Source organism: Chelonia mydas, chromosome 21 (assembly GCF_015237465.2).
Source record: "Chelonia mydas isolate rCheMyd1 chromosome 21, rCheMyd1.pri.v2, whole genome shotgun sequence".
NCBI lineage: Eukaryota > Metazoa > Chordata > Testudines > Cheloniidae > Chelonia > Chelonia mydas.
The window spans coordinates 5,507,238-5,534,632 of NC_051261.2; the positions used below are offsets into that span (position 1 = coordinate 5,507,238).

Genomic DNA, 27,395 nt, shown 5'->3' on the forward strand with positions numbered 1-27,395 from the left:
AGGGGTGGTTTAAAGGAGACAACAGTGGCCTGGGACTCAAGAGATTTGGGTTCTATCCCTGGCTGTGCTACTGGCCTGTTGTGACAAACACAGGCAAGTAACGTCACCACTCCGTGCCTCAGTTTCCCCATCTGTACCCATTGACAGAAACAGTCATGAATAGATAAAGAACAAACCATCAAAGCCATTTGTTTCTGTCAGTTGTGACAGATATTGCAATTGCATGAATTATCTCTGGGGACCACATAGTGTTCATTTTATGAATGGGTTGTGCATCACTCTGGGCCAGGGATTGTCTGCAACTTTGGTGTGGGGGAAGGTGACAACAGCTCCTCCAGGAACCAAAGATAATGTGTGTGGGGGGGAGGGTGATTAAGGTGAATCACTCAGGGTGTGAACACCTCCCTGGGGAGCTTCATATTTAGTAGGTCAAACTGGATATTCCACAGACAAAGAAAGTGGTAAAAAGGCTGAATTTAAACTAACTCACGTGGCCTCCTTTCGTTTCAGCAAATGGACACAGGACCCTCTGTCCAAGGGCGGGCCTCAACCCTTATGAAAGGGTTGGAAGGACTTTAGCTTACTCGGGTCCCAAAAAACTGATGGACCTCTGGATACTTTTAACATACGTATAGGAACTTTTATTTATTTTTGTATGTTTAGTCTGTAGTTCTTTTACCCTAAGAATAAACGCATTTGGCTTTGTGATGACTGGTTGGTAGCTGGTACAGACTGCAGTAGCCCCTGGAAAAAGGTTAATTACAGGAAATCTCTCAAGGTGCAGAGGGACAGCAAGCCTCAACTCCTCGCCAGGAGGGAAAGAGATGCAGGTCTTCACCCAAGAGAGGTGATGGCAGGGAGCCTGAAACCGTAAGAGGGTGCCCTCGAGGAAAACCAGGAGAGTGAGTGTCAAAGGGGCAGTTAACTCTGAAACTGCAACACCACAGCGTCTCACCCCTGGATGGGGCCAATGAAGCACTCAAACTAGATGAGCGAGAGCATGAACACTAGCTATGTCTCATTGGTCTCTTATTGGGGATTAATGGAAAGGCTTATGTTAATTTCTACTCATCTATTAAACAATTAAATTAGCTAGCTACATATAACCATTGTACAACATGTAGCTGATATTTGCAGTAGCAAAATAAGGTAAAACATAACTGAAATAAGGATTCAGAGTTAAGAATGATTGCAAATTGTTTTATAAGAATGAGACTCACTGTGTTTTATTGTAACTCTTCAGACCCTTTTTGTCCTTTGCAAAAAGTTATTTGACTCCTCAGTTAACAACTGAGCTTTCCGCATGCTACAAGGTAACAAATTCACTGCCCAAAGCACAAACCTGTCCCCAAAAGATATGCCAACTGCTTATCAGTTTGTCAGGCTCTCTTTAAAACCTTTGTTATTGCCAGGACATTGGCACTTTCCAGCCAGGCAGCCAAATTAATGCCCACAGGGACATAAGTTGATCTGCACTTTCCAGAGAATTTATATAGTCCTCTAAGTCCATTAGAGTAGTCTGACAGAAAAAAAAAATTGCTCTATTTGTAAATCTCTATGGAACCTACCATAACTGGGCAGGTAAAGCTCCCAGTGGAGTCAGCACAACTGCTGTGCAATACATTATACCCATATGTACGTACAGCCGTGTGAAAAATATGTAAACAGAGTCAACTGGAGTTTTGAACAAGTCAGTAGCGATTGGGGTGAAAATCTCAAAAGTGCCTGAGTCCCATTTTCAAAAGTGCCTGAGGCATTTATGGGCTTGAACCTGCTCCCCTGGAAGTCAATGGCAAAACTCCTATTGATTTTAATGGTTCAGGATCAGACCCTAAGTGCCTGAGTCACTGTTGAAAATGACGTTTAGTCCCTTGGGAGCCTTTGAAAAAAATCTTACCCCATGACTGCAAAATGTGTCCCATATAGACAACAGCAAGAGACTCTTGTTAAAGTTATTAGCTTCCAGCCAATACTACTTTTTAAACATCACCTAGAGTCACTTTCTCTGTCTCGCCCCCTTAAACCTAATTCTTCTTGCTGTTGTTCTGCTTTGCTAGCCCGCCCCTGCCCCCCCACTAGGTCTGGCTTTGTTTACTAATATATCTGTGCACATGGGCATATTTGCTAGAATAGATTATATTGAGGTTTAATAAATGGTTCTGGATTTCCTGCTTCCCTCCCAACTCATTTCCCCTGGGCTTCTCTCAGAGCAATGTTGCCTTAAGTAGCTGGGTTGCAATCACAGTCAACTTACCTGAAGGGTTGTTAGCAGGCGGCAGAGTGCGCTCAGGTCTATTTGGTTACTGAAGGATGAAATGGTATCTCTGACTTTTCCCGTCTAGCCTGTCCTGCACCCAGGGATCACCATGCTAAACAAGAAGTTAGCACAATATGCTTACACATACAGAAACGCTGAGATATGGTGAAATTGAGATGAGGTTTCAATCTGGGGCAATGGGGGGGGGGGGGAGAGTGGTGCACCAGCTTATCTATAAATGATTAACTCCTCCTCTAAAACGACCAGGAAGCAAATTATTCAAGCTGCAATCAAATGTTAGATCATTCATTTCACTGCAAGCAGATGTCGAAATTGTTTACTTACTGCGCTAATCTGCCAACTCTTTACTGAAAATGACATGAATAAAGAGTTCTCCGGAATTTGGTTGAATAGTTCATTGTTCCAAGAGCAAAGACTAGTGGACATGCCAGCTAGGATATAACTACTGTACTACAAAGGACTATCTATTTTGCATTTATGACAGGGATCGTTTCAGTGGAAAACCCACAACGGTTTGTGTATATCATATGAGTAGATGCCTCCTGACCCTGACGGTATTTTATGATGGAGGTTTTTCAATAGTTTCTCCAAGCGTCTCTGACTTATTCAAAAATGATACAGGCTGGAATTTTCAAAGGAGCTCAGGGGAAATGGACCCCCAAATCTCACTGAATTTCAGTGGGAGTTGAGCACGTCTCTCCCTTTGGCCCTTCTGAAAATACCAGCCACGCTGTCCACAATGTCAAATGCTGTACTTTGTCTCCTGAATCAACTGTGTGATGCTGTTGCAAAAAAAGGCAAACAACATTTTGGGGTGTGTTAACAGGAGTTTGCTATGTAAGACAGAGGAGGGAATTGTTCCACTCTCCTCGGGGCTGGTGAGCACTGCTGGAGCCTCAGCTGGAGTACTTGGTCCTGTTTTGGGCACCACACTTTAAGAAAAAAGAAAAGGAGTACTTGAGGCACCTTAGAGACTAACCAATCTAAGGTGCCACAAGTACTCCTTTTCTTTTTGCGAATACAGACTAACACGGCTGCTACTCTGAAACCTGACACTTTAAGAAAGAAGTGAACAAATTAGAAAGAGTCCAGAAGAGAGCAACAAAAAAAGAGAGGTTTAGAAAACATGAACTATGAGGGAAAGTTGAAAGAATGGGACATGTTTGGAGGAGAGAAGAGACGGCCGGGGGGTGGGGGAGGGCATGAGATCAGTCTTCAAATATGTAAAAGGTTGCTATAAAGAGGACAATCTATTGTCCACTGAGGGTAGGACAAGAAGAAATTGACTTAGTTTACAGCAACAGAAAAATTAGGTTAGATATTAGGAAAAGCAATTATTGGAACAGATTACTAAGCGAGGTTGGGGAATCCCTGTCATGGGAGGCTTTTAAGAATTTATTAGGCACACCCCTGTCAGGGATGATTCAGGTATACTTAATCCTGCCTCAGCACGGGGGAGGGGTGGACTAAGTGGCCTTTTAAAGTGCCTCCTAGCCCCCACACTTCTCTGATTCTGGGTCAAATCCCGGAGTCCTGACTTGATTCCGTACGTGGGGCAAATGCTCACTGACGTCCATGGGTGTTTTGACTGAGTAATGTCTTCAGCATTTGGCGCTTCTGTGCCTCTTTCTTCCTCCTCAGACTGGTTTCATTTTGGGTATGGTTGAGTTTTTAAAGGGGCAGCTTATTTTCTTACCCTTTCAATCCTGGCATCTTAAGACAACATAAGAATTGTCAAAACTGAATAACCAATAGCCCTGGATCCTGTCTCCAGCAAGGAAGCAGTTTATTCAGCCAATGCTAGGTTAACCAGAAGACAATAACCCATCCACAGTGCAATGTTACACCACAGGGGCTGAGGATTCACCTTCTTGGTTGTGTTCTTTGCTTCCGCTGGTCTGGAGAACCTGTTAAAATATGCATGTGCAATAGTCTAGTTATTACTTAGTCCTGTCTTGAGTGCAGGGGACTGGACTAGATGACCTATTGAGAAGTGTAGGACTGGAAGGGACCTATGATTCTATGCTGGTGTCTGCTTGTTCCTTTCACTGCTACTTAAGAAAAGGGTTAGAACACCCAACTACCGTCAGCATTTACACTGCAGGGCTTGGACTGACCACTAGATCACCTGGTTCCACACTGGAACTATATGTCACTGATGATGAAGAGTTATTACCAGAGGATGGCTGTTGGGGAAGCCTGGCTGAATGGAGTTGTGGGTGTCATTCTAGTTCCCAGTGGACCGGGATCATCATTATATAAACAAAATTCGAACTGGTACTAACTGACTCCCCTTTTCCCCCAGTTTGTCAGTCTCAGCCAAGATGTTAAAGACAGAACAGGCCTTGGAGACAGAACAACCCCCCTGCCCCTACAGATGGTCCTTGCAAAGAAGGGTTGAAGCACCTTGGGGCAGTGTTGAAGAAGTTTGCTCTGCAGCTGCCCACGCTGCTCCTATCTTATCTAGTGCCTTTCCCTGGCACCAAATTCACATGAAAATTTAAAAAGGAGACAAACCAAACCAACAAGTGGGGCAAGTCGTTTATTTAGGTCTCTTTTGCATACATCAGTTGGTTGCCTTGCCTTCCCTCCAGCTGGAATTTTAGCTTTTCCAAGCGGAGTTTCTCCATTTCCATCACAGATTTAGTTTCAATCCAGTTCATCCCACATGACAGGGGCTCTGCCATCTTACGCACATCCTCGCAGACAGCAGCATACAGGCTTTGACTTTTCCAAGAGACACGCAACAGAAGGCATATCACTAAGCTAGAGAGAACTCAGACTTGATTGTGCTTTTAAATTTGATCAAAGTGCCAAAAAGCCTCGAGCAGCTTTTAACCCATGACCTCTGACTCTAAGCGCATGAGCCTCTATTGCCAAAGCTGAAAGACCAGATCCATAATCCAGAGAGTATAGCAGACCCATGAGCCTCTACTTGACATCTACCAATGGGAGTGGGGCGTGGACAAAGAACCACATTGTGTTGGTGTAGTACATACTCTCCTGAGCCAGGGAAGTGGCTCCCGCGCAGCAGAGGTTCGCAGCAGTTCAAATTCCCATATGGACCATCACATTACAAGTTGCAGCCTACGTGGGGAATTGAACTACTGTGAATCACTGACCTGTACGGTGCACAAACACAGCAATTTGCTACACCGATGCAATTATGCTGGAGCAAAAGTCCTACTATTCACACAATGCACCAGGGAAAAACAGGGCTTGTACAAGTGCAATTTACCAGGGAGGGTCATGCTGGTGCAAGTTTCATCTCATACCGGTGCAGCACAACTCTACGGGAAGTTTCCATTGGTGTAGCTACCTCGATATAGATCCTTGAATGCAAATAAACCTATTTGCACAGCATCATGCAGTTGATTCAGGGCCTTAGGTCATGCCAATAATGTGGAATTTTCAACCCAAAGTTAAAAACTTTTCTTTTGTTGTTTCCCCCCTGCCCAATCTGGGGTGAGGGAGGTGTGGCAGCATCAGAATTTGCTGCTTATCTCCTCCGCTCTCTTATATGCTTACTAAGCAGTTGATAACTCCAGCAGCACAGACATTGTTGCCTCTTACCACAGCTGCAGAAATAGTCTGTGTTGTTTTTCTCCGTTACCAATGCTTCACTTTCTTCTTCGTCTGGTTCCGGCTCTCTGGAACTCACAGCTGGAAGGACCATGTACAGTTTTGACAGAAATTAAACAATGTTTTAGAAACATGAATTAAGTCTCGCAACACCGCTGTGGCACATATTAATCGGACCCTTTCACAGAATGGGAGAACTGAAGCGCAGAGAAATGAAGTGACTTGCCCAAGGGCACCCAGTGAGTCTACAGTGGAACTGGGAATAGAAGATTTCAAATCCTCTGATTTAAAAATCTACCCTTTATCTTCCACAAAACTATTCTTCCTCCCATCCAACCTACAGACACAGATACAAAGGAGGCCCAAGTGTATACAGTGTTACAGGTACAACTGAGGTGCTGTGGTGGATTGGGCATCTGGATCGTGCCTCAGGTGCAGCTTTGGTCACCTCCTCTCAAGAGACCCTGAAGAAAGAGGACTGTGCAAGGGTATACAATTGAATAATGGCCTACAGCCATGGTTTCCCAAAGTGACTCTGAATGCCCAACTTGTGAAACGTTAAAAGGGGCCTGGTTTGGTTTGGCTTTTATTCAGAGGGAAGCTGCACAATATTTTTGGAAAATTAGACTCCTCCAAGACATCTCCAGTTGGACCTCTAAAAACACCAGTCACTATTTAAACTCTTGCCTAGTGATTCTGCTTGGGTAATAAGTGTCACAGGATCAGGCCTAGCCCTTCAAAAGGCTAAACTTACCTGGATGTGACTCTCAAAAAAACAAAAGAGGGAGGGAGAGATGGTGAGTTACCTTTACAGATGGGTGGAGGTGCATGCCACTCCTGGGAAGACGTACAATAAAGATTTTTTTCTCCAGAAAGACGGTAACCATCGGCACAAGTGTATGTGACTTGTTTTCCCTCATCAGCTCCCCAACTAGACGCAATGCTGTTGTCAACCTTAGGACTATCTGCGCAACTTTCATCTTAAAAAGAAAAACCAAACCCAGCACAACTGGAACACAATCAGGAAGTTCTTATTCCCCTGTGTGGAGACAGAAGAGATTGTTGGCAAAAAAAAAAAAAATCACTTCCTGCAAGAAGGAACACGCCCCTTTACTGTGCAATATTAGCATAGGATCTGTGCTGTAGAAAAGTAATTCTGCAGTGCTGATCAGGTTTATTTAGCAAGTGGGAATAACTCTAGGCTTTGCAGAAGCAGCCACGCCAAAGGACAGGCTGCCAAGGACTTATTGCTGAGGTTAGAATGGCTGCTCACTTTATCATCCATATCTAACCACTAGCCCTTGCACTACTATATGCAATCCAGTTACACTGCAGAGTAATTGGAGATCTCTCTTGTCTACATAATTGGATTTCTCAACTCGTATACTGGAGCAGCTGGAGCACAGATCTCTGAGCGCAGGGGCCACTAGCCATTTGAGGGTTCTTGTGCATATCAAAACGATGAGCTTAGCTCTGGTTATAGTGAGTTGCACTTTTTTTTTTTTTTTTTTTTTTTTTTTTTTAAAAGCCTGCCACCGTGGGAGCGGTTCCTTTATAGTCAGTTAAGTGCTCTTGCAAGGTGGTGGGTTGGGGACTGAACTCCTCTTCATTCAAAGAACAGAAAAGGCACAGACAGCAGCACTGCAGGCTTACCAGACCCTCACTCCTTAGGTGCTGCATCCTAACCTAAAAAGACCTACTCCAAGAGGCAAGATAGGATCTCACTGGCCTCTGTGCTTAGCTACTTCCTGTACCAAAGCCAACCAGAACTCATTATGGTGGTTACTATGGTATGGTCAGCTGTCCACTCAGAACTAGCCAGAGGCAACCAGATCATTTCACTCTGACCAACTATTGGATGGTAACTACTCTGGGACCAGAGCTGGATTTCAACCAACCACCTATAGAGGAAAAAGCTCCCTGTCCCATTACAAAATCCCTGCACCACATTTACACAATCAATTTTTTTTTAGACCTCAAAATAAGAGCTAGGTCCTGTTTATTTGGCGATTGGGAGGTTCAGACTGGGGTTCTTGTTTTTTCTCACTCCTTTGCTCATCATATCCATTGTGTAGGAACATTTAGCAAACAAGACAAAAGACAAAGTTTGTAATAGGGTTTGAAACATCAAAAAAAGTTAGTAAGTTTGAGCTCCCTGAAAGCTTCTTCACAGAGCCCCTCACTGTCAGTCCCATCTTCTGTATTACAGTTTTCTTCTGCATTTCTGGTATTACTCAGAAAGTAGATTTAATGGACTTACCAAACAGAATAGGAAGCCAGGTGGTCAGAATGAAAAACTTTAGCCATATCTTCATCTTTTAATTCTCTTCTTGTCCCAAAGGCTGGATTCCCAGCGTATCACACAGCAGAAGAAAAAGATCCTGTCAGATCTAGAAACAGGAGACAAAACCAGGAGCAACATTCCAGTGAAAGAAGCAGAGTTTAATAAAAGCTTCCTGGAAATGGGGTATAAAACACAGGTTAACGTATCCTTCTCCCATACCTTCTGAGAAAATCTTCTTACAAATTGCAGTTCATGCTAATGGAGATATTTAGGCACAGAAACAAAGCAAACTAGGAGCAAAAGAGCCCAGTAGCAAATGCTTAAAGAAATCAGGGGGAAAATAATTTTAAGTGGAATTGATTAAATTTTTTTACCTGAGCCCAGGTTAAAAAAAAAAAAGCAGTGAGTCTGCGTTAGTTTTCACTTTGTAGAATACCTTTTTCAATATTGGCTTATTTTGCTTAGCAAGTGTGGGCAAGCTCAGAGACTCCACTTTGCACAATAGAGGCATTGACCTCAGTCAATATTTAATCACTTGTTCATTACAGGAATCAGGTTCATGTCAAGCACAAAACACAGGTCTTCCCCTCAATTTTCAGACAGCACAGAAGATAAACAGCTGAAAAATTATTTTGTGCGGCATGTCACCTCTTGGGAGTCTGTCCGACAGACAATAGCCTCTGTGCACCTACTGTAGGGCCCAGGAGCAGGGAATAAGCTAGCTTCCATAAATACCTAGACAAACATGTCCCCACTTTGGCAGGCACTGAGCATCATGCAGCTTCCTTAACCCACAGCTCTGCTTCAGGCACTTATACAGCAGCTGGTGCGGGGAGGGTGGGAGGTCGGAGGGAAGGGTAGAAGGCAGGCAAATTGTCCCATTTCTTGTATCGGAGGGGTGGCCGTGTTAGTCTGTATCCACAAAAACAACGAGGAGTCTGGTGGCACCTTAAAGACTAACAGATTTATCTGGGCAAAAGCTTTTGTGGGTAAAAACCCCACTTCTTCAGATGCATCTAAAGAAGTGGTTTCAGAGTAGCAGCCATGTTAACTCCTTTTCTTTTTCTAAACAAGTGTGTGTGTGCGTGTGTGTGTGTGTGTGTGGGGTTAACCCACGAAAGCTTACGCCCGAATAAATCTGTTAGTCTTCAAGGTGACACCGGACTCCTCGTTGTCCCATTACTTAGAGCTCAACGCTTCCCAGCCAGGGAACTAGTGTTTCTCCCTGGCTCTTTACATATTTGTCTGCAGTTTGGAGTACCTTTTCTTGGATGTTATAATGGACTGTTTACTCCAGTCTACAGCTTCAAGACCAGTGCACGGCTGCCACCTTGCCATTTCTCTAGGAATTTCACAAGTAAGTCGCTGCAGCCGGGCAGCTACCGGACATCAGGGGACTTAAGAGAGTTCCCTAAAGATCCCCTTTCGCTTTACTTAAGATTTACTGTGTAGCTAACACCATGAGGCAGGAGGTAAAGTACACCTAGGATCTGTGCTCTCACTATGCAGGGAGGTAGCTATACATCCTGGGGGTACAATGCCAAGTCACTCCTTCTACCAAAGAAGTTCGCCTGTGCAATGCTGCTTAACTTTCTTAACCCTTCCAAATCAAACACAGAATGACATCCACAAACATGCCCACACAGGTCTTCCCAGTCTATCCCACTGCTAGAACAGCTCAGTTGAAAGTTTATTTATTTTTAGTTAATTTTTAAAATGTAAAACACACCTTGATATAAATACTCAAGGTCAGATTTTACATTTGAAAGAAAAATATTTTTCAAAACCATTATTAGAAAACCCCCACTGACCTTCCCTCCAAGCCAACTATCTACCAGCCCACCAGCACCCTCGCTCAGATGCTGGGAGGAAATCTGAGCCTTGGCTTGTGTGTGAAAATTAAATAGACTTGGGTTGTCAAACTAATGGGGAAAGTGAATTTCTGAGTCAAAGAACCCTCCACTGAGAGCTCCTGGCTGCCAGCTGCAAATGTTCAAATCTTGGGACTCAGTGTTGTTAACTCTCATGATTTTATCGTGAGTCTTGTGATACTGGTTGTTTTTCTTAAAGTCCCCTCTCCTGAAATCATGTGATGATATGAGACTCTAGGCTTTCCTAAAAAACAGTTTATAATCCTTTAGCTGTAGAGAAAAGCTTGAAAATGTGAACCCTAAATGCTCGAACACCAGAATGCAAGTAAAAAGATCCCACTGTTAATTATTTTTTAAATTATGATTTTAAGCCAATTATCATTTTTTGGGAATTATTGTAGTGAGGGTAAAAGGTGTGGATGCAATAACTACTTAATGTCATTCTCAAACCTTACCAATAATTGATCCACTTTGCATGGACCAGCCTTGTCTCCTTTATACATTTTAACCGTTACTCTCTTAATGGCTTCCACAAACTCTATATATTCACAGACATTATTATGGTGTTATGAAGCCTGCATAGAACATGAACCCCAAACTGTCAATGGAAGCTTTGCCCATTACTGCAAATGCTGGAGGGAAAAATCACAGGGGAAACGATTTGTTTTTAGAGACCCTTTATTATAAACAAGGGTCAGAGGGGTAGCTGTGTTCGTCTGGATCTGTAAAAGCGGCAAAGAGTCCTGTGGCACCTTATAGACGAACAGATGTATTGGAGCATAAGCTTTCGTGGGTGAATACCCACTTCTTCAGATGCATGTAGTGGAAATTTCCAGAGGCAGGTATAAATATGCACGCAAGAATCAGGCTAGGATAACGAAGTTAGTTCAGTCAGGGAGGATGAGGCCCTCTTCTAGCAGTTGAGGTGTGCACACCAAGGGAGGAGACACTGCTTTTGTAGTTGGCGAGCCATTCACAGTCTTTGTTTAATCCTGAGCTGATAGTGTCAAATTTGCAAATGAACTGAAGTTCAGCAGTTTCTCTTTGAAGTCTGGTCCTTAAGTTTTTTTGCTGCAGGATGGCTACCTTTAAATCTGCTATTGTGTGTCCAGGGAGGTTGAAGTGTTCTCCTACAGGTTTTTGTATACTGCCATTCCTAATATCTGATTTGTGTCCATTTATCCTTTTACGTAGGGACCGTCCAGTTTGGCCGATGTACACAGCAGGTGGGCATTGCTGGCACATGATGGCGTATATTACATTGGTGGACGTTCAGGTGAATGAACCAGTGATGCTGTGGCTGATCTGGTTAGGTCCTGTGATGGTGTCGCTGGTGTAGATATGTGGGCAGAGTTGGCATCGAGGTTTGTTGCATGGATTGGTTCCTGAGTTAGAGTTACTATGGTGCGGTGTGTAGTTGCTGGGGAGAATATGCTTCAGGTTGGTGGGTTGTCTGTGGGCGAGGACTGGCCTGCCTCCCAAGGTCTGTGAAAGTGAGGGATCGTTGTCCAGGATGGGTTGTAGATCACGGATGATGATGCGTTGGAGAGGTTTTAGCTGAGGACTGTATGTGATGGCCAGTGGAGTTCTGTTGGGTTCTTTCTTGGGCTTGTCTTGCAACGGGAGGCTTCTGGGTACATGTCTGGCTCTGTTGATCTGTTTCCTTATTTCCTTGTGCGGGTATCGTAGTGTTGAGAATGCTTGGTGAAGATCTTGTAAGTGTTGGTCTCTGCTTGAGGGGTTAGAGCAAGCACTGGCATGAAAACGGTGTAACTGCTTTGCTGCTTGTAACTGTTTTCTGACAGGCTTACACTGCAAAATGTAACTTTCACCACTAACAAACTTGTTCCTTAGGAACGTACCGAGGCTAGATTCAGCTCCGTTACATCGGTGTGGAGTAACTCAACTGGCTCAACTGACAATGGAGTTACCTCAGATTGATATTGGTGTAACCAGCATGTTATGGTCCCCACTCGGGGTTTGGTTGGGAAGTGTTGCCTAGTGGTCATGGCCACAACCCCGGACTGCCAAGGGGGCTGTGGGGAGGGAAGCCCGGGCCCTCCCACTCTACCGGACTCCAACCCAGGGCCCTTTGGGCTACCAGTAACCTGGCAACCAAGGCTACTTGTAGCTGTCCTCCCTGGACCTCTTCCTCTCGTCTCCTGCTCTGGGGTCAGCTCAGTCCAAGGCCTTTGCCTGGCGGGGAAACCCAAATCAACAGAAACAAGAGAGAATTGCCACTGTCCAAGGCCACTGGATATTTCCCTCTTTGCTTGCCTCTGCGAAGGGTCCTCCCTTCCCTCAAGAAGGGTTCCTTTGGGCAGCTATGTCAGCGCCTTTAGATTCCCCTCTGTTCTGCTCTGCTGGAGCTATGGGCTGCAGGTCTGCTCACCTTCAGTGCTGCTCGCCAACTGAGCTAATTTGCTGCCTTATAATTCCTCCAGCAAACGGAGCATTTGTGCCAGGTGTGGCTGAGCCCAAAACAAGCCTTTTAAGCCCTTGTTGCTCAGTGTGGGGTTTGTACACCCCATCCAACAAGGCCAGAATAGTTGTGCTTAATCTTTAAGTAGGGCTAAGATTGCGCAACCCGTCCTCATGTTGGAGCACTCACTCACATGAGTAGCACTTAATTAGGAGGTGGAATAGACAACATGAAAAATTATATCACTGGGTTCACCTCTCAGTTAATAATGAGAAAACTCTGAACTTGGCCTGCCTAACTCTGGCACCAGCCAAAATATGTACATCAGTAATGGCTTGAGGCAAGAACGCATTTGTAAGTTTAGCTGTGCCAAGAAGTATTCCTACATCTAAAAGCACATTTTATCACCCATTCTGTTATTCACCTATACCTATGTGCCGAGTATAAGAATGTCATTGTAGAAGACAGCTCAACACAACGTTGCCGGTACTAATATATTTATCAAATTATATATCCCTTTTGCAAGCGGAATTTAAGGTCAAACACTGATATACATTGATTGACAAAGATATCGGACTGAACTAAAAGACAGGGGGCCACATTCTGACACATGCTTGTTAGCACTTTACTCTGCAAGCAGGGGGACTACTGGCACAGTAAGGGTACCAGACCCAACTTCCTAAAACACCGATCATTAGTATTGATTAAAAAGTTACAATGTCAATACATTAGCAGCGACATTCATACATTCTGGCAGGTAAAAAAAAAATACCAGTTATCTAATGATGCAACCAAAAGCTCACCCATGATAGAAAAATAATTAACTACACAATGTTGTGCAAAGTGATTACAGCATATTGTGTGTTGTCAAATGACAATACATTGCTATTTGCCTTTACTTTGCAGTGTTATTTTAATCCTCTGAAAGCAAGTAAGCAAATGGTAGATTTGGATGAAAGCTCATGCATTTAGACAGGAAGCGACCATGGATGCAAATGTGCGACAGCCCACAACATGCTTCCTTCCCTCTTCCTTCAACATGCTTTCTCTTCCTCATTTTTGTGACTGGTCTCTAACTCATTAGATAACTTTCATAAATAAAAAACAGGGGATCCTGCTCCCACAGAGGTCAAGGGCAAAACTGTACTTCAGTGAGAGCAGCCTGTAGGGTCAGGCCCATGTCAAATACTAACTTGGAGTGTTTGTTTTAATTCAGAAAGTGTAAGATTACGTTAGGCATCGCACGTGTGCACACAGTTACTTCAAAAGGGGCTTGATAAGTTGACTCCAGGAGACTGATTCTAATTCCAGGATGAGATTTGTCCTTTCAAGCGTCCATTAAGTTTTCAGCCAAGTTCATGATGAAACCAAGACCTCTACATCGTTAACCCAGACTTCCTCTAGATATGAGAAATCAAAAAAAGGTACAAATTATAACTCTGCAAAGCTGAAAGGAGATAAGCCACTGAAATCACTCTGGACAATGGCGTGGAGACCACCTAGGACTATGTATCAAGGGTGATGCTTTCCTCGTATAAAATATAGAGCCATAACACCCCGGCAGTTTTTAAGACCATTCCTACTGATTTCAGAGGGGAGTTTTGCTGGCAGCATATTACCCATGACAACAGAAGGAACCCATTTTCTCTCCTAGGAACAGATATTTTCCACATCACAATCTTGTGCTCATTAATTCTCTCCTTCAGATACATCTCTGTTTCAAACAGTAACATCTCTGCACATGTTCCATAGTGTTCCTCCTCTAAACTTACTAGACATAATTCTCTTCTGGGCTACGACAGCAGTAATAGAGAGTTGGAGCTTTCAAGTGTTACAGTTAAAGGACACAGTTTTACTTGGGAAATGATGGAAGTGAACTTTGGGCATATACAGCTCAAGTCTGCACTAACTTGCACTTAGCATCATTCTTTATCACTGTGCAAAGTGGGTATAAATCAGAACGTTGGCATTTCACACATGGAGCATAGAAAAGTTTATTGGAGCATGCGATGAGAAGAAAAAACACAATACCAAAGCAGTTGAGTGGTTCAAAGTTACTTAATTTTATTTATCTGATCCACAAGGAAGTTTACAACACCAATATTCAGAAGCAACATTACAATATCTATTTTGCAGGCCCATATTTGCACAAAAAAAACCCAACCAAGTGAAACACTTTGCTGGTTTTACAACTATGCTCCTTCCGTACAGGAAATGTACTAATGATGTTCTGATGCAGTTTATAAAGAGAATGCATTCATGTGAGCAAAACTAGCAGGTAACTTTACAGACACGAAGTTATATAAACTAAAATACAAAGGCCAAGATTTTCAAAAGCGACTAATGTATTTAGGTGCCCAACATGAGTCACTTTAAAGGGGCCTGAATTGCAGAAATTGCTGAGCACCTGCCCTTCAGACATAAGGGGCACTTCTGAAGATTGTGGGCCAATCTTGCAAATCAGTCTGTCATTTTTCTTAGGGTATAATCGCCAGTGTTTTGCAGTAAAGAGAAGCGAACTATGTCATTGATTCAATGACAAAAATCACCAAAACACATTTACTCTTTTAAAAACAAAACATTCAGAAAATCAGACATGACATATTTTTCCATGTGTGATTTACAAACAAATCACATTTGATTAAAAATAAAACTTCCTCCACACAAAAAATCCCAAACAGAAAAAAACAAGCAACTTTTAATAACGAACCAATGTCAATATAAGATGCTAATATTTTATAAAGAACGTGTCTATAGCAACACATTCACACTGAGTTTTAATGCAAAACAAAACCATTAGGGAAAAAAAAAAAAAAGAATGTTGTAGACTAAATTCCATGAAGTGTTGGACTAAATTCCATCAGTGTGATTGCACCCCCCTCCATCAGCTTCTTCATATAGAGACTCAAGCTTAAAGTCAAATTATGGTTAGAAAATAACATTGCTAAAATGGCATTTGGGGGCGGGGGAAGGCGGCAGGTTTATTTCCTCAGGGTACAATTAATGTCTGTGCAAAGTACCAGCACAAAGGCCAGGCATAAGCAGCACGCAGGGCTTGTTTCTCGGTCCAGGGGTGAATTTCACCCTTGTTGATTAGAAATCTTATTTGCTCAATTTACAAGTGAAAAATGACAATTTACCTAGTTGCCAGTGACACAAGCTCCCACCGGGAGACTTGCTGGGACCCTTTTGTCTCTTACCTCATCCCCAGCAATACAGACTCTGCAACTGGACCTGAGCCGGATCATTCTACTGGGGCTTGCTCCTTGTGTCGTGGCAAAACTTTCCCGACTTTAGTGGGAACACGATCAGCCCCACAGCGAGGGGAGGAGAATAAAATCCATCTTGCTTTCCCGTGTGTCCATGTTTGTGTCAGTAAAGTCCACAGATGAAACGTAGAGACTCCCAGGGAGCAAACTAAGAAGGTGCCATTTCTGCATAATTATTTTGCTGACAATACCCAAAACATTCACTCATTCTAGCAACATCCACTGACATTTTGTGCATTATTGCAGCTTTGGTAAAACAGTCACAACATCACTATAATTTAAATAAAACTTTTCTGTATCTGTTATTTAAAATGTTAAGATAGAGAGAATAAAAGACAAAACAAGGCACATTACCCTGAAACCCATAACATAGTCATTTATCCTAAGGAATGTATGCCTATAAAATGCTGGTTACAAACAGGGAGGCTATGTAATCACAGTAAAAGTGCTAAAGAGATTCACTTTAATTACAAAGTGCAATTAAACTCAAAATCCTATTGTTAGAAGATGAGTTACAAACTGCTCCTGTGTATATCACTGTGTGGCAACTGTAAGTTCTGATTGTGCCTGTAGATGCGTATTCATAACTTCTGCAGACATTCAACGGAAGTTGTTCGATTCTGAATGGACGTTTTGCTTGTATTGATTCAACACAAAGTACAGCCCTCCCTGCTTGAAAGAGGTGTTTAAGTGACATCGGAAAACAGCAAGACCCAAGCCTGACTGTAGGGTTCCTTCTTTTGGTACCGTCTTAGAATGAAATATGAACAGAGTCTCTTTTATGAAACCTTAATTTTCCATTCTAACTATGTGTGTTAGATGTCTGGAAAATAATTGAACTAGCAGCCATTTTCCCTTCCATCTACAGAATACAGTTCTACATAGAGAGAGAACTGGCGTATGATTCAGAAGTGCAAAGTGTAAGTTAAGGCAGCTCAGCAAATGACAATTTAAAAAGCAGTTTCAATACAGCTCTAAAATTAAACTGTCAAATAGGACAAGGCATCTAACTTCAGTGTCACAGGGGAAAAAAAATGCATTTCTCTCCCTTTTTTTTCTGCCAACAAAAGTGAAAGACAAGTGCATTGCCTATAAAAATGGAAAAGGCCATAGGATCTCTGTTCCTCAGAGCATAATGTTGTTAGTATCAAGAAGTATTTGCAACTCTGTTGAATAGCAAACAAATTTCTATAGGGTTAAATTCTGTCTTGGATACCCTTTAGTGTGTGAGAGAGAGTGCATTAGGGTCCATGTACTGTAATAACTGGAACACCCAAGAGGAATAGTTTGGAAGAGTGGAGTTTGTGCATCCCTCTACATGGGGTAGTTCCTGGCCACTGGATCCATGAAATGAAAAAAAAAACAAAAAAAACAAAAACTGACGTGTTTTAACAAAGTTAAAAAGAGAATAACTGACCATCACAGTCATCTTGACAGTTTGACATGCAATACCAGATTGAGAGGATCCCCATGAGAAAACCTTGGAAACCAGAGATTTTTAAAAAACTGTTTCAAGATCAGTTTTCTAATTGTAATCCAATAGTGAAAACGAGCTCCTCTATAGTCCACGACAATGATATTTGGCACTTACATAGCACCTTTCATCGGATGATTTCAAAGCGCTTTATAAACATGGGCACTTTCCCCAGATGGGAAACCAAGGTGTAGGGAGATTAAGTGATGTGCTCAATACCATAAAATTAGTCAATATGGAACCCATAACTTTCGACTCCCAGACCCCAATTCTAAAACATGCCTCTGGCTGCCAAGGTGGTCAACAAGGAGAAGGAGTTTTTTTGAAGGCCTTGTTCTAATGCAAACATTTTTCAGCTTCTTTTGAGAATATTCCCTTAAAGCAAAGTCACTTATTCAGTGTAGCAACAATAACACTGTTGAGTACAGAAGTGCGTTCCAGGCACTGTCAAAAATCACTGCAGAGAGAGAAAGAGATTTCATGCCAAATGGCTACAACTGGGCATAAAACAACTTCCACTCCATATCCACGTGGCGGCATGCAACCACAGTGGGTGAAGCTCTCTAGGCAAAGAGTATTCGACAGCTGGCAAATAAGCAATACCACAGGCATTTAAATGGAGTTGCCACAAATGCATAGGGGAAAATGATACCACTCCCCAGAGGAGAAAGCAAAAATGCTGTGATAACATTAAAACACACCCATACAAACCCAAAGAGACACCTACTAAGAACCACAACAAACTTAAATAAAACCAAATCTCACATTGCACAGTCCATTTCACAAATAAGGTCAATAAAATGCAACATCAAACTTATAGAAGTCAATTTCACAGGTAAGGTATAAACTGAAACATCAGGTACATCAAGAGATATTTGTATTAACATTTGCAGTGACATTCGCTCAGGCATTTAAAGCAGGGACAAGAAAGGGCCTCGTGGTCAGCAAGGTTGGTTCTGAGCAACATAGGCACAAAGGGAAGCACGGATCATTTCCTGGCCCTTCTGTACCGTGTGATACTAAAGGCTTCTCGCTTGACAGCCTCACTTGGTGGCTGAGACAGAAACCAAGGACTCACAGGTGATGTTGTTTGCTGGCTCCCTGGAGAGAAGGGATAATAGACTATTTGTGTCCTTTCTCACTGGATGTGAGAAAGAGAGATGCTACAGTATCCTTCAGCCCCATCCAATTCACCCTTCCAGTAGGATTATGTTAGTGACGATTAATAATTATACTTAACACTAACATAGCACTCTTCACTGTCTAAGCACTTTACAAAGTTCACAATCCTGTGAGGGACCAAGTTTCTCCTGTAAGGTGGGAAATTAATTCAACCACCTCCTTGAAGTCAATGGATGTTGAGGGTTTTCAGCACCATTTGGGACTAGGCTATAATTAAATAACCATCACAAAAACTCTGAGAGATAATACTTGCCTATCATATATGGGGGACTGAGGCAGACAGGGTAAGAGACTTGCCCAAGGCCTCAGAGAGTTGGTGTCCCAGCAGGAATTAAAACTCAAGAAGTTCCTGGCTCAGGCTACTAGACTTCTGGCAGAAATTTATTAAAGCCTTCATGTAAATGGTTCTGAAGTCCTGCTGACTAGGGCTGCATCATGCCATCCACCTCTGTGCGTAACTCGCCCTTTATACATCTTGGTAGGGAATTCCTAACATGGATCAACAACAGGACTACATAGACAGACACCAAAATCTCCCCTGGTGTAATTCCACTGAATTATTTCTATGGGGTTACACCCAGAACGTATTTGGGGCCTGATAAACTATTCATCTACCCCAGTAATCTTGCTGATCTGGGGTGAAATTCACCCCTCTGCAGATGGCCAGCATGAAGCCTATGCACCATTAAATTCAATTTCAACCTTCACGCTGGCCTCTGCAGATGATGAATTTCACCGATGATAAATAGATTCTCCACCAACAATGGCCTCTCTTTGATTTGCTGGACTATTATGTGACAAATTATTTCCTTCTGCCCCAAGCATTCATTGTCCCCACAAATGATTGCCATGCAATTATAATTAAGAGAATTGCTACTTACTAAAGAAACCCAGAGAGAATGCATACAAGCTACGTTCAGTGATACTCACAAGCAAGCACTTCCCATTTGAAGCTGCAAAGAAAAAACAAACAGCACAGGATAGCTCATACTGCATTTTAACAAAGACTAAAAAGTAATAATATAAAAGCTGAGCAGCAAATGAGGAAAAACTGAAACAACCCCCAGAATTGCATGTGAAGGAGGGACCACTGCAGGCTTGTATAAGAAACAACTATCTCATACAAGCCATGGAAACTGCATCCTAAAGTACCAATGAAGTCCAGCCAGTCAATCAGCTTGTTGGCTGAACGTTCATTTAATTGGCTCTGTCCAATCCAGTGTATTCCATATTGATGAGCTGCAACGTTAATGTCAGTACAGGGAGAAATGGTTTTTAAATACTAAGTTTAAAGGGATGTTTTCAGGTTTTAAAACATACTCTATGTAGCTCAGACTTTCGAAAAAGTGACTAGACATTTTGGGTGTCTCCATTTTCATAAAGGGCCCTCTGAAAATCAGGCTCCTTTATAGTGTCTTAAAATTGGGTCTCTCAAATCTGTCACTTTTGAAAATTTAGACCGGTGTTTTACTATTACCACGGTAGAATTATTAGAACTGAACTGGGGCCCAAATTGTCACCTTCCCGCTATTCTTTTTTGCTTGTGGAAATCAGCGAAGAAACACCAGTGTGAAAGCGGAGAAACACTGGTGAATCAGGACCTCAGCTTTAAAAGTGCTACTTACAATTCAGTATTTATGCAGTGTGAAGTGCAAAAACTAAGCATCCAGCTTGGAACAACAAAAACAGACTAACTAATTTCAATTTACAAAGAGGAAGAATTACTCTTCCCCGCAATAAGATCATGCATGCAGAGCTGCTGCTCAATTTCACTGGGATCAGAGGATCACTTTGTTGCATATACCTTATGACATTCGGGCAAGCAGAGAGTTCCTTAAAAATCAACCTGTCTGTCTGGAAAGGGGAATCGTATTTTAAAATGGACAAACCAGGACCTCATTGTTATTCAATGGCATTCACTCTGCAGGGAGCAGGGCATTTTATGCCTACACGATTGCAGTTGTACCCCAATTTGCTGACTCTTAAGGAGTTTGTAATCTGAAGCTATTTTAAAGCACGGATGGTGATAAGGCACCTAACGTCAAGATATTTCATTTCTGCATCGCACAGGACCATTGGAAAATATGAGTAATTGTTTGGCCATTAGTTCTGTGTTTGACCGGGGGAGAGGGGTAAGGTAGAGGAGTTACCACTTGAAGACTGACTTGTAGTTTCTGCTGATCAGCCCCATCTCGAGCCTCTGGGAATAGCAGAGACCCCATTGGGTTGAGAGGCCTGCTCCCAACACTGTAATTTCGTGTGCGCTTTATTGTGTCCGGACTGGCCAGAGGTGTAAAGCTGTTTCTTCTCATCCTTACAGGGGTTTGGCTCTTTGAAAGGCTGTTCTGATTGAAAATGGAGGATAGTACAAGGAATGAAAAGCAGAACCACAATCTGAAATCAAAGTTCATACCAAGATATTCCTGATGCCAGAGACACTTTCCACTTGCCATAACCAGAAGCCTAATCCTGCTTCTGCTCTGCAGGCAGGCCTCCCATTCAAACCAATTGAGGCCTAATGCAAAGCCATGGAAGTCAGTGGAACAATTCCTCTGTGCAGAGGACCAGCACAAACTTTATGCACCACTGAAGTCCTATTTTGAGAATTCACATGGTGCATGGGTGTCGTGCTAGCCCTCTGCATAGGAGTACATTTAAACTTCTGGGTGGCTACAGATTCAGGTCCCTCAACTATAAAATTTCACCTTTTACCGTCTTCAAAATTATCCATTTCTAAACATTCCTTTTACTTTAGACCCACTGCACACAGAATAGTTGAGATACTCTTTTAGTCCAGTAGCTGCTGCTAAAATGCTCTCGTCACTGCACCATAACAGATTTATTTCCCTTATCTCTGTGGGTTCAAGATTTTTTTTAAACAGGATGCAGATTAAAAAAAAAATTGTACTGATAGTAAAATTTCCCCAAGCGCTTGGATTTATTTTCAGAGCTGCTGTATCTTGCCACGAAAGCAAAGAATCAAATAGTAACAGTTCCTACTGTTTTCACGGAGACAGTGCTGAGTATCACACAGGAACAATGGAGCAGTGCTAGCACAATCTGAGTGTAAATTATAAAACACCAAAATTGAACTCGCCACTGAAATTTTGCTGAATCTCCTCAAAGTGGCCATTTCAATGCAGGTGTTGCCTTTCAAGACACCTTCAAAACTTTTTGCCCCGTCTACAACTTCCAAATCTGTCAATTTATGATTGTCTTGTCATCCTGTAGCTCAATAAAAAGACAATTTAGATGCCACAAAAAGTTCAACCAGATTAGAAATAGGTATTAATGACAATCATCTTCACAGCACTTTACATACGCTTTGCAGAGCACAGAGAGGTAAAGGCCCAAGTTTTCAAAAGCATGTCTAAATGTAATGGAATCACTTCCGATTTACACCAGTCTAACCAAGCCGGATTTGGCAGGTGGCCTTTAACTCTGAGTGCTGCAGTTTTTGAGTGCTCAATGTGAACATATAGAGCTGGATTGTCAAAAGATGGCGAACACCTGGACCCTAGCAGCTGCAAATGATCAGCACCTCTGACCCATCAGGCCCCGTGTCAGTGTGTAAAAGCAGACACTCAATAACTGAAGCAACCTTTGAAAATGTGGCCATAAGGCCTCAATCCAGCAGACAATTTAAGCATGTGTTTAAGTGCTCTGCTGAACAAGGGTAGGATGCTGAATGTGGGCCTTGTGGTGTGCTTATGTAACCCGTGGAAGGGGGCTTCCCAGCCCAGGTCAACAGACATGGGATAGCAGGGCTCGTGCTAGCACTCTAAAAATAGCTGTGTAGACAGCGTTTTGGAGTTATGGCTCAGGCTGCAGCTTGGGCTCTGAAGCCTAGGGAAGGGGTGGGGACAGCATCCGAGTCCATTACACATTCATTGCTGTTCTAACATCTGCATTTCAGTAGAGGTGCACCCGCCCACACGAGGGCTGAATTTGGCTCTCACACTGCCACTATCTTCTGTTCCCTAACATCTTGATGGCTAAGGTCCGTGTTCATATCCACTTTCTAGTCATGAGGGGTCATTCCCCACTATCTGTGCCTAAGATTCTGTGTCATAATGTCCTTATTTGCACAGAATACATAGATGTGTCTTTACTAAATTTAAGAGTATCAATATGAGGAGACCAGGGTCCAAAAAACCTCTCTAGTTGCCTCAAATAACTACATATACCTGGATCATTAGCTGAATCAATAGCAATCGAACAAATGCACTGATGATGGTGCCTTGAAGGTTTAGCCTTCCAGGCAGACCACGGTTACAGCAGTGACCTTGACCTTTCCACAGCTTTTTAGATCTTGTGAACCAGAGTTAAAGCCAACTGAGAAGTTTATTTATGGCTTTTGTCCAATGCTATTTTTAACTTTAGAAAAATGAGAGGTTTCAGAGTAGCAGCCGTGTTAGTCTGTATTCGCAAAAAGAAAAGGAGGACTTGTGGCACCTTAGAGACTAACCAATTTATTTGAGCATAAGCTTCTGTGAGCTACAACTCACTTCATCAGATGCATTTAGGGGAAAATACAGTGGGGAGATTTATATACATAGAGAACATGAAACAATGGGTGTTACCATACAGACTGTAACGAGAGTGATCACTTAAGGTGAGCTATTACCAGCAGGAGAGCGGGGGAACCTTTTGTAGTGATAATCAAGGTGGGCCATTTCCAGCAGTTGACAAGAACGTCTGAGGAACGGTGGGGGGTGGGGTAGGGGAGAAAATAAACACGGGGAAATAGTTTTACTTTGTGTAATGACCCATCCACTCCCAGTCTCTATTCAAGCCTAAGTTAATTGTATCCAGTTTGCAACTTAATCCCAATTCAGCAGTCTCTCATTGGAGTCTGTTTTTGAAGTTTTTTTTTTTTTTTTTTTTTTTGAAGAATTGAAATTTTTAGGTCTGTAATCGAGTGACCAAAAGAGATTGAAGTGTTCTCCAACTTGTTTTTGAATGTTATAACTCTTGACGTCTGATTTGTGTCCATTTATTCTTTTACGTAGAGACTGTCCAGTTTGACCAATGTACATGGTAGAGGGGCATTGCTGGCACATGATGGCATATATCACATTGGCAGATGTGCAGGTGAACGAGCCTCTGATAGTGTGGCTGATGTGATTAGGCCCTATGATGGTGTCCCCTGAATAGATATGTGGACACAGTTGCCAACGGGCTTTGTTGCAAGGATAGGTTCTTAGAGCGAGCTCACATTAAAGAATTATAGAATGAGCATCATAGCAACAATGGAGAAATGCATCATTACACATTGGGATGATCACCCTGAAGCTTAAAAAGGCTGTATTGATAAACTTTGCATTCCAGTTTTCCTAATATGGTTATTGAAACAGTTTTAAAAAATTCTCTCCCATTCATGTTTGGAAACAACAAACTAAATATCTGGAAAATTTTATACCTGCAATCAAGTTCTTCTCAAAGAAGTTAATTATCCTTATAGGCGCAATACTTCAAAAGCAGTTTTTATAATGGCTGAAATGGATGGAAGATTTCTAGCAGGCACTCCACAGTGACTGTTCAGATTTGCAATATTATCTTTTATGCAGGCTCAAGTTGTGTAATTTGCCAACCCTGAATCAAGGGCCGGGATTTTCAGTAAAGACTTACAGTACTCCCAGAAGGCTTGTCTCGATGGGTATTCACTGCTTCAACATTCAAGGTGATTGTTTCCACTTTACACCCTTCACCAAATGAAAAGAGAAACTTCAAAAGAGGAACTAGATTTTCTTTTAAAATCAATTATTCTCAGTTAAATTACTGACAACTGGACTCAGTTGTTTGCAGAGACAATAAATAATTCAGTTTCTTCTTTTGTAAAGAACTTGTACATATACAGGACTTTAGATTTAATATTAATCATGGATTCTACATGAGTGTGTGATATGCAACATTTTAATTACTTTCTCCTGTAGCTTTTGCTGCAGAAGTGCAGCTAGTAAACAAGGGCAGCCTTCACACAAAGATACATGCGGTATGGATTACACTTATTGACATGAAAACTAGTTCGAGTTCAGTTCATTCCGAGGTACAAGTTCAAGTCTGGAGGGAAAAATTGGTTTCCCGGTCAATAAATATAATCCAGAGATAATGGGTCTCTTTTAGAAGAAACTGGTTGTTACCCATTTTATAGATATTTTTTATAAAAAATATAATGCTCTCTCTCATTTTGCCTCCCCCTTATTTTCTTTTAGCTTTTACAATAAATGTAGCACTTAATTTTGCATATGTATTTTGATATCAAATTGCCCAGCCAATTCAGCTAAGTGAGAAAAAGGGAAATATTTACCGTAAGCAACTGGTGTGAGCTTGAATATGGTGTGAAGGGGGCACTTCAGATATGGCAACTCATCTAAAACCAGACAAGGAGAAGTTAAACACTGCATGTGCTGGGCACAGTTTGGAACTATGCAGGAATTTTGTGGTTCCTCAGTTTGGCCTGGATCTTGCAAGGACTTACACACCTGCTTAACTTTAAGCCCAGGAGAAGTCCCATGGGGTTCAAGAAGATGGCTCACGTGTTTAAAGTTAAAATGTGTGGGTAAGTCTTTGCAAGATCAGGGCCTTTGTTTTCTGAAAAGCAGATGTAGAAATATATCACCTCATAATATATTTGACATCCCCTTATCTCTTCTGGAGTCTACTGCTGCAGCCCTGAGGGACACCCTAGAATCAGCTTTGTGAACTTTCCTCCTGCTTCAACTCTTCCCCTCCCTGAGTCACCAAGTCACAGGTCTGTCCAATCATTCCATCTAAGGGCACATTACTGCTGCTACTCAGTCTGCCAGGAGAGTTCCTCCCACCACAAGTTCTGATCACACTGCCTTCACAAGTGTCAGTCCCTGCCTGCCAGCTTTAAGACCAAGAGACCAGGAGCTGAACCTAACAGCTGAAATACCAGCTCCACTGAAATCAACGGGAGTTTTACCACTGACTTCAGTGGGGCCGGGATTCCTCCCAGGGTCCCTCCCACATGGCCAGCAACACAGTCCCAACAGACAGGCTTTGTACTTAGATAGGGATTTTTTCCTTTTGCTCCTCACCTGCCACCCAGTGAAAATAGCTTTCAATAGCAGATACAGACATCCCCGAAAACAGAGGCATATAGCAAAAACCCTTAGAGACCCACCCACTTAGGGTACGTTTACACTGCAATTAAAAACCTGCAGCTGACCTCTGCCAGCTGACCTGGGCTCACAGGGCTCGGGCTAAGGGGCTGTTTCACTGCGGTGTAGACGTTTGAGCTCGGGCTGCAATGTCTGCACCACAGTTGAAGAGTCTCTTAGCCCGAGCCTTGCGAGCCCGAGTCAACTGGCATGAGCCAGTCATGGGTGTCTAACTGCTGTGTAGACATAGCTTCTTGCAGCCACAGAGCTCTAAGGGTGTCTGCCTGGGAGAATCTTAAAGATCGTGGCAAACACTTCAGAAATTTAAGAGTTCACCTCTGTGTCCTCGGCCATAATTTCCCTTCTCTGTGCCATCTAGCTTCACTGCTGTCCAGAAATTGGCTGGGTGATGCTTTCTCTGTAAGTACTTACATGACCCTCATTGCCACTCTATCTGAGCACCTCACAATCATGAATGGATTTTACCCTCCTCGCCCCTGTCAGGCAAAGTGGTATCACCCCCATTTCCAGATGGGAAACTGAAGCACGGGGTCAATAAGTGACTTGCCCAATGTCACAGAAGTGTCTGTGGCAGAGACAGGAACTGAAACCCACATCTCTCAAGTCCCAACAACAGGGCCTATCCAGACGAACCTTCCTAAACTCTCACACCCGAAGTGGCTGCATTTCAGTGGCATTGCAAGGAGAACTGTTTGTGAAGCACTTACAGATACTCTGGGCTAAAAGAGGCTTGACAAGTGTAAAGTACGATCTTACTGACATTTTTTTCCCTCAAAAAGTTCTGTTTTTGTAAAACTTAAATGAATAATGCAAGCCTCCCTTCCAGAAGCCCTGTGATGGAACCAGCAACCCCCACCCCAAACACAGTGAATTTACTTTCACACCTGCACTCTTGTCAAGGAAGTAGGCCAACAGGCACCGCATAACAGCCTGGTGGGCAATAACCAGAACGCTGCCCTGACGCTCTAGCTCCATAATCACAGCCTCCAAACGCTGGACCAAGTCTTGGTATGACTAGAAATCAAGGGAAAGATTCAACAGCATAAGGATGTTTAGGGGTTTCACAAGCGTTCAGAGATGCCAGAACCAAGAACAGGGCTTAAAATTGCTTCACATGAAACAAAACAGGTTAAAAAAAACCAAAACTTAAAATATGGAAGATACAGAAGAACCGATAGCGCAGGGGGAAAAAAAGCTAGATACATTTTTGGATTAGTAACTGGCCCCTAAATTTGTGGAGATAGTCAGATTTCTAGCAACATTTTCAACAGATGTAAATAAAAATAAATAATAAATTAAATAAAATAATCATGTCTATGGCTCTCTCCCTGCAATCAGCTCCACGCAGAAGGACCCCATGTCTGCCCACAGTCCCAAGGAAATAATACAATAGCCCTAATACATTTTACAAATATGACCAAGTGGTATCACTTGCATGACACTATAAAGGAGACAGACAATCTAGTCACTGATCAGTAACCCACTGTATTACAACAAAATTTGGGATACTACCATTAGGTCTATTGCCACTTCCCACATAAATCTAATTTCATTTTAATTTTTCCCTTCTTTCCTATCTACACATACTCAGCTACATTGACAGGTTTCAGAGTAGCAGCCGTGTTAGTCTGTATTCGCAAAAGGAAAAGGAGTACTTGTGGCACCTTAGAGACTAACAAAAGCTTATGCTCAAATAAATTTGTTAGTCTCTAAGGTGCCACAAGTACTCCTTTTCTTTCAGCTACATTATTATTTTAAACCTGCTCACCTCTCCTCCAGGATAACGATAAAGATATTTATCTTGATCCCTCAGCGCAAACTCATCTGGGTACTGAGTTTCAATTTCTTCATATGTCATCTCTTCACACACTCCCTGGTGGAACAG

At 42.5% G+C, this 27,395-nt stretch overlaps 2 protein-coding genes across 34 annotated transcripts in view; both read right to left on the reverse strand.

Annotated features, from left to right (window-relative positions):
* The window catches only part of LOC102942467 (complement receptor type 2), a 43,044-nt gene extending 40,682 nt beyond the window's left edge, over nt 1-2,362 (reverse strand). Inside the window, exon 1 of the mRNA XM_037885342.2 lies at nt 2,255-2,362. The gene's annotated coding sequence lies outside the window, so the exon portion shown is untranslated. The remainder of the gene's footprint in view (nt 1-2,254) is intronic.
* Nucleotides 2,363-4,260: 1,898 nt separating this feature from the next.
* The window catches only part of PFKFB2 (6-phosphofructo-2-kinase/fructose-2,6-biphosphatase 2), a 36,343-nt gene continuing 13,208 nt past the window's right edge, over nt 4,261-27,395 (reverse strand). For 8 of the 33 annotated variants that reach the window (XM_043533490.1, XM_043533492.1, XM_037884771.2 and 5 more), the window contains 7 exons: nt 27,279-27,383; nt 26,395-26,524; nt 24,673-24,735; nt 23,994-24,067; nt 20,528-20,707; nt 19,293-19,315; nt 14,477-18,281 (listed from right to left, as the gene is read on the reverse strand). In XM_043533490.1, coding sequence (XP_043389425.1) covers nt 18,224-18,281; nt 19,293-19,315; nt 20,528-20,707; nt 23,994-24,067; nt 24,673-24,735; nt 26,395-26,524; nt 27,279-27,383 — 633 coding nt within the window. In that variant the 3' untranslated portion in view covers nt 14,477-18,223. Of the gene's footprint in view, nt 8,251-11,622; nt 13,838-14,476; nt 19,316-20,512; nt 20,708-23,993; nt 24,068-24,672; nt 24,736-26,394; nt 26,525-27,278; nt 27,384-27,395 lie in introns of those variants that run through there. The other 25 variants (XM_037884767.2, XM_037884775.2, XM_037884769.2 and 22 more) reach the window with 22 other exon arrangements.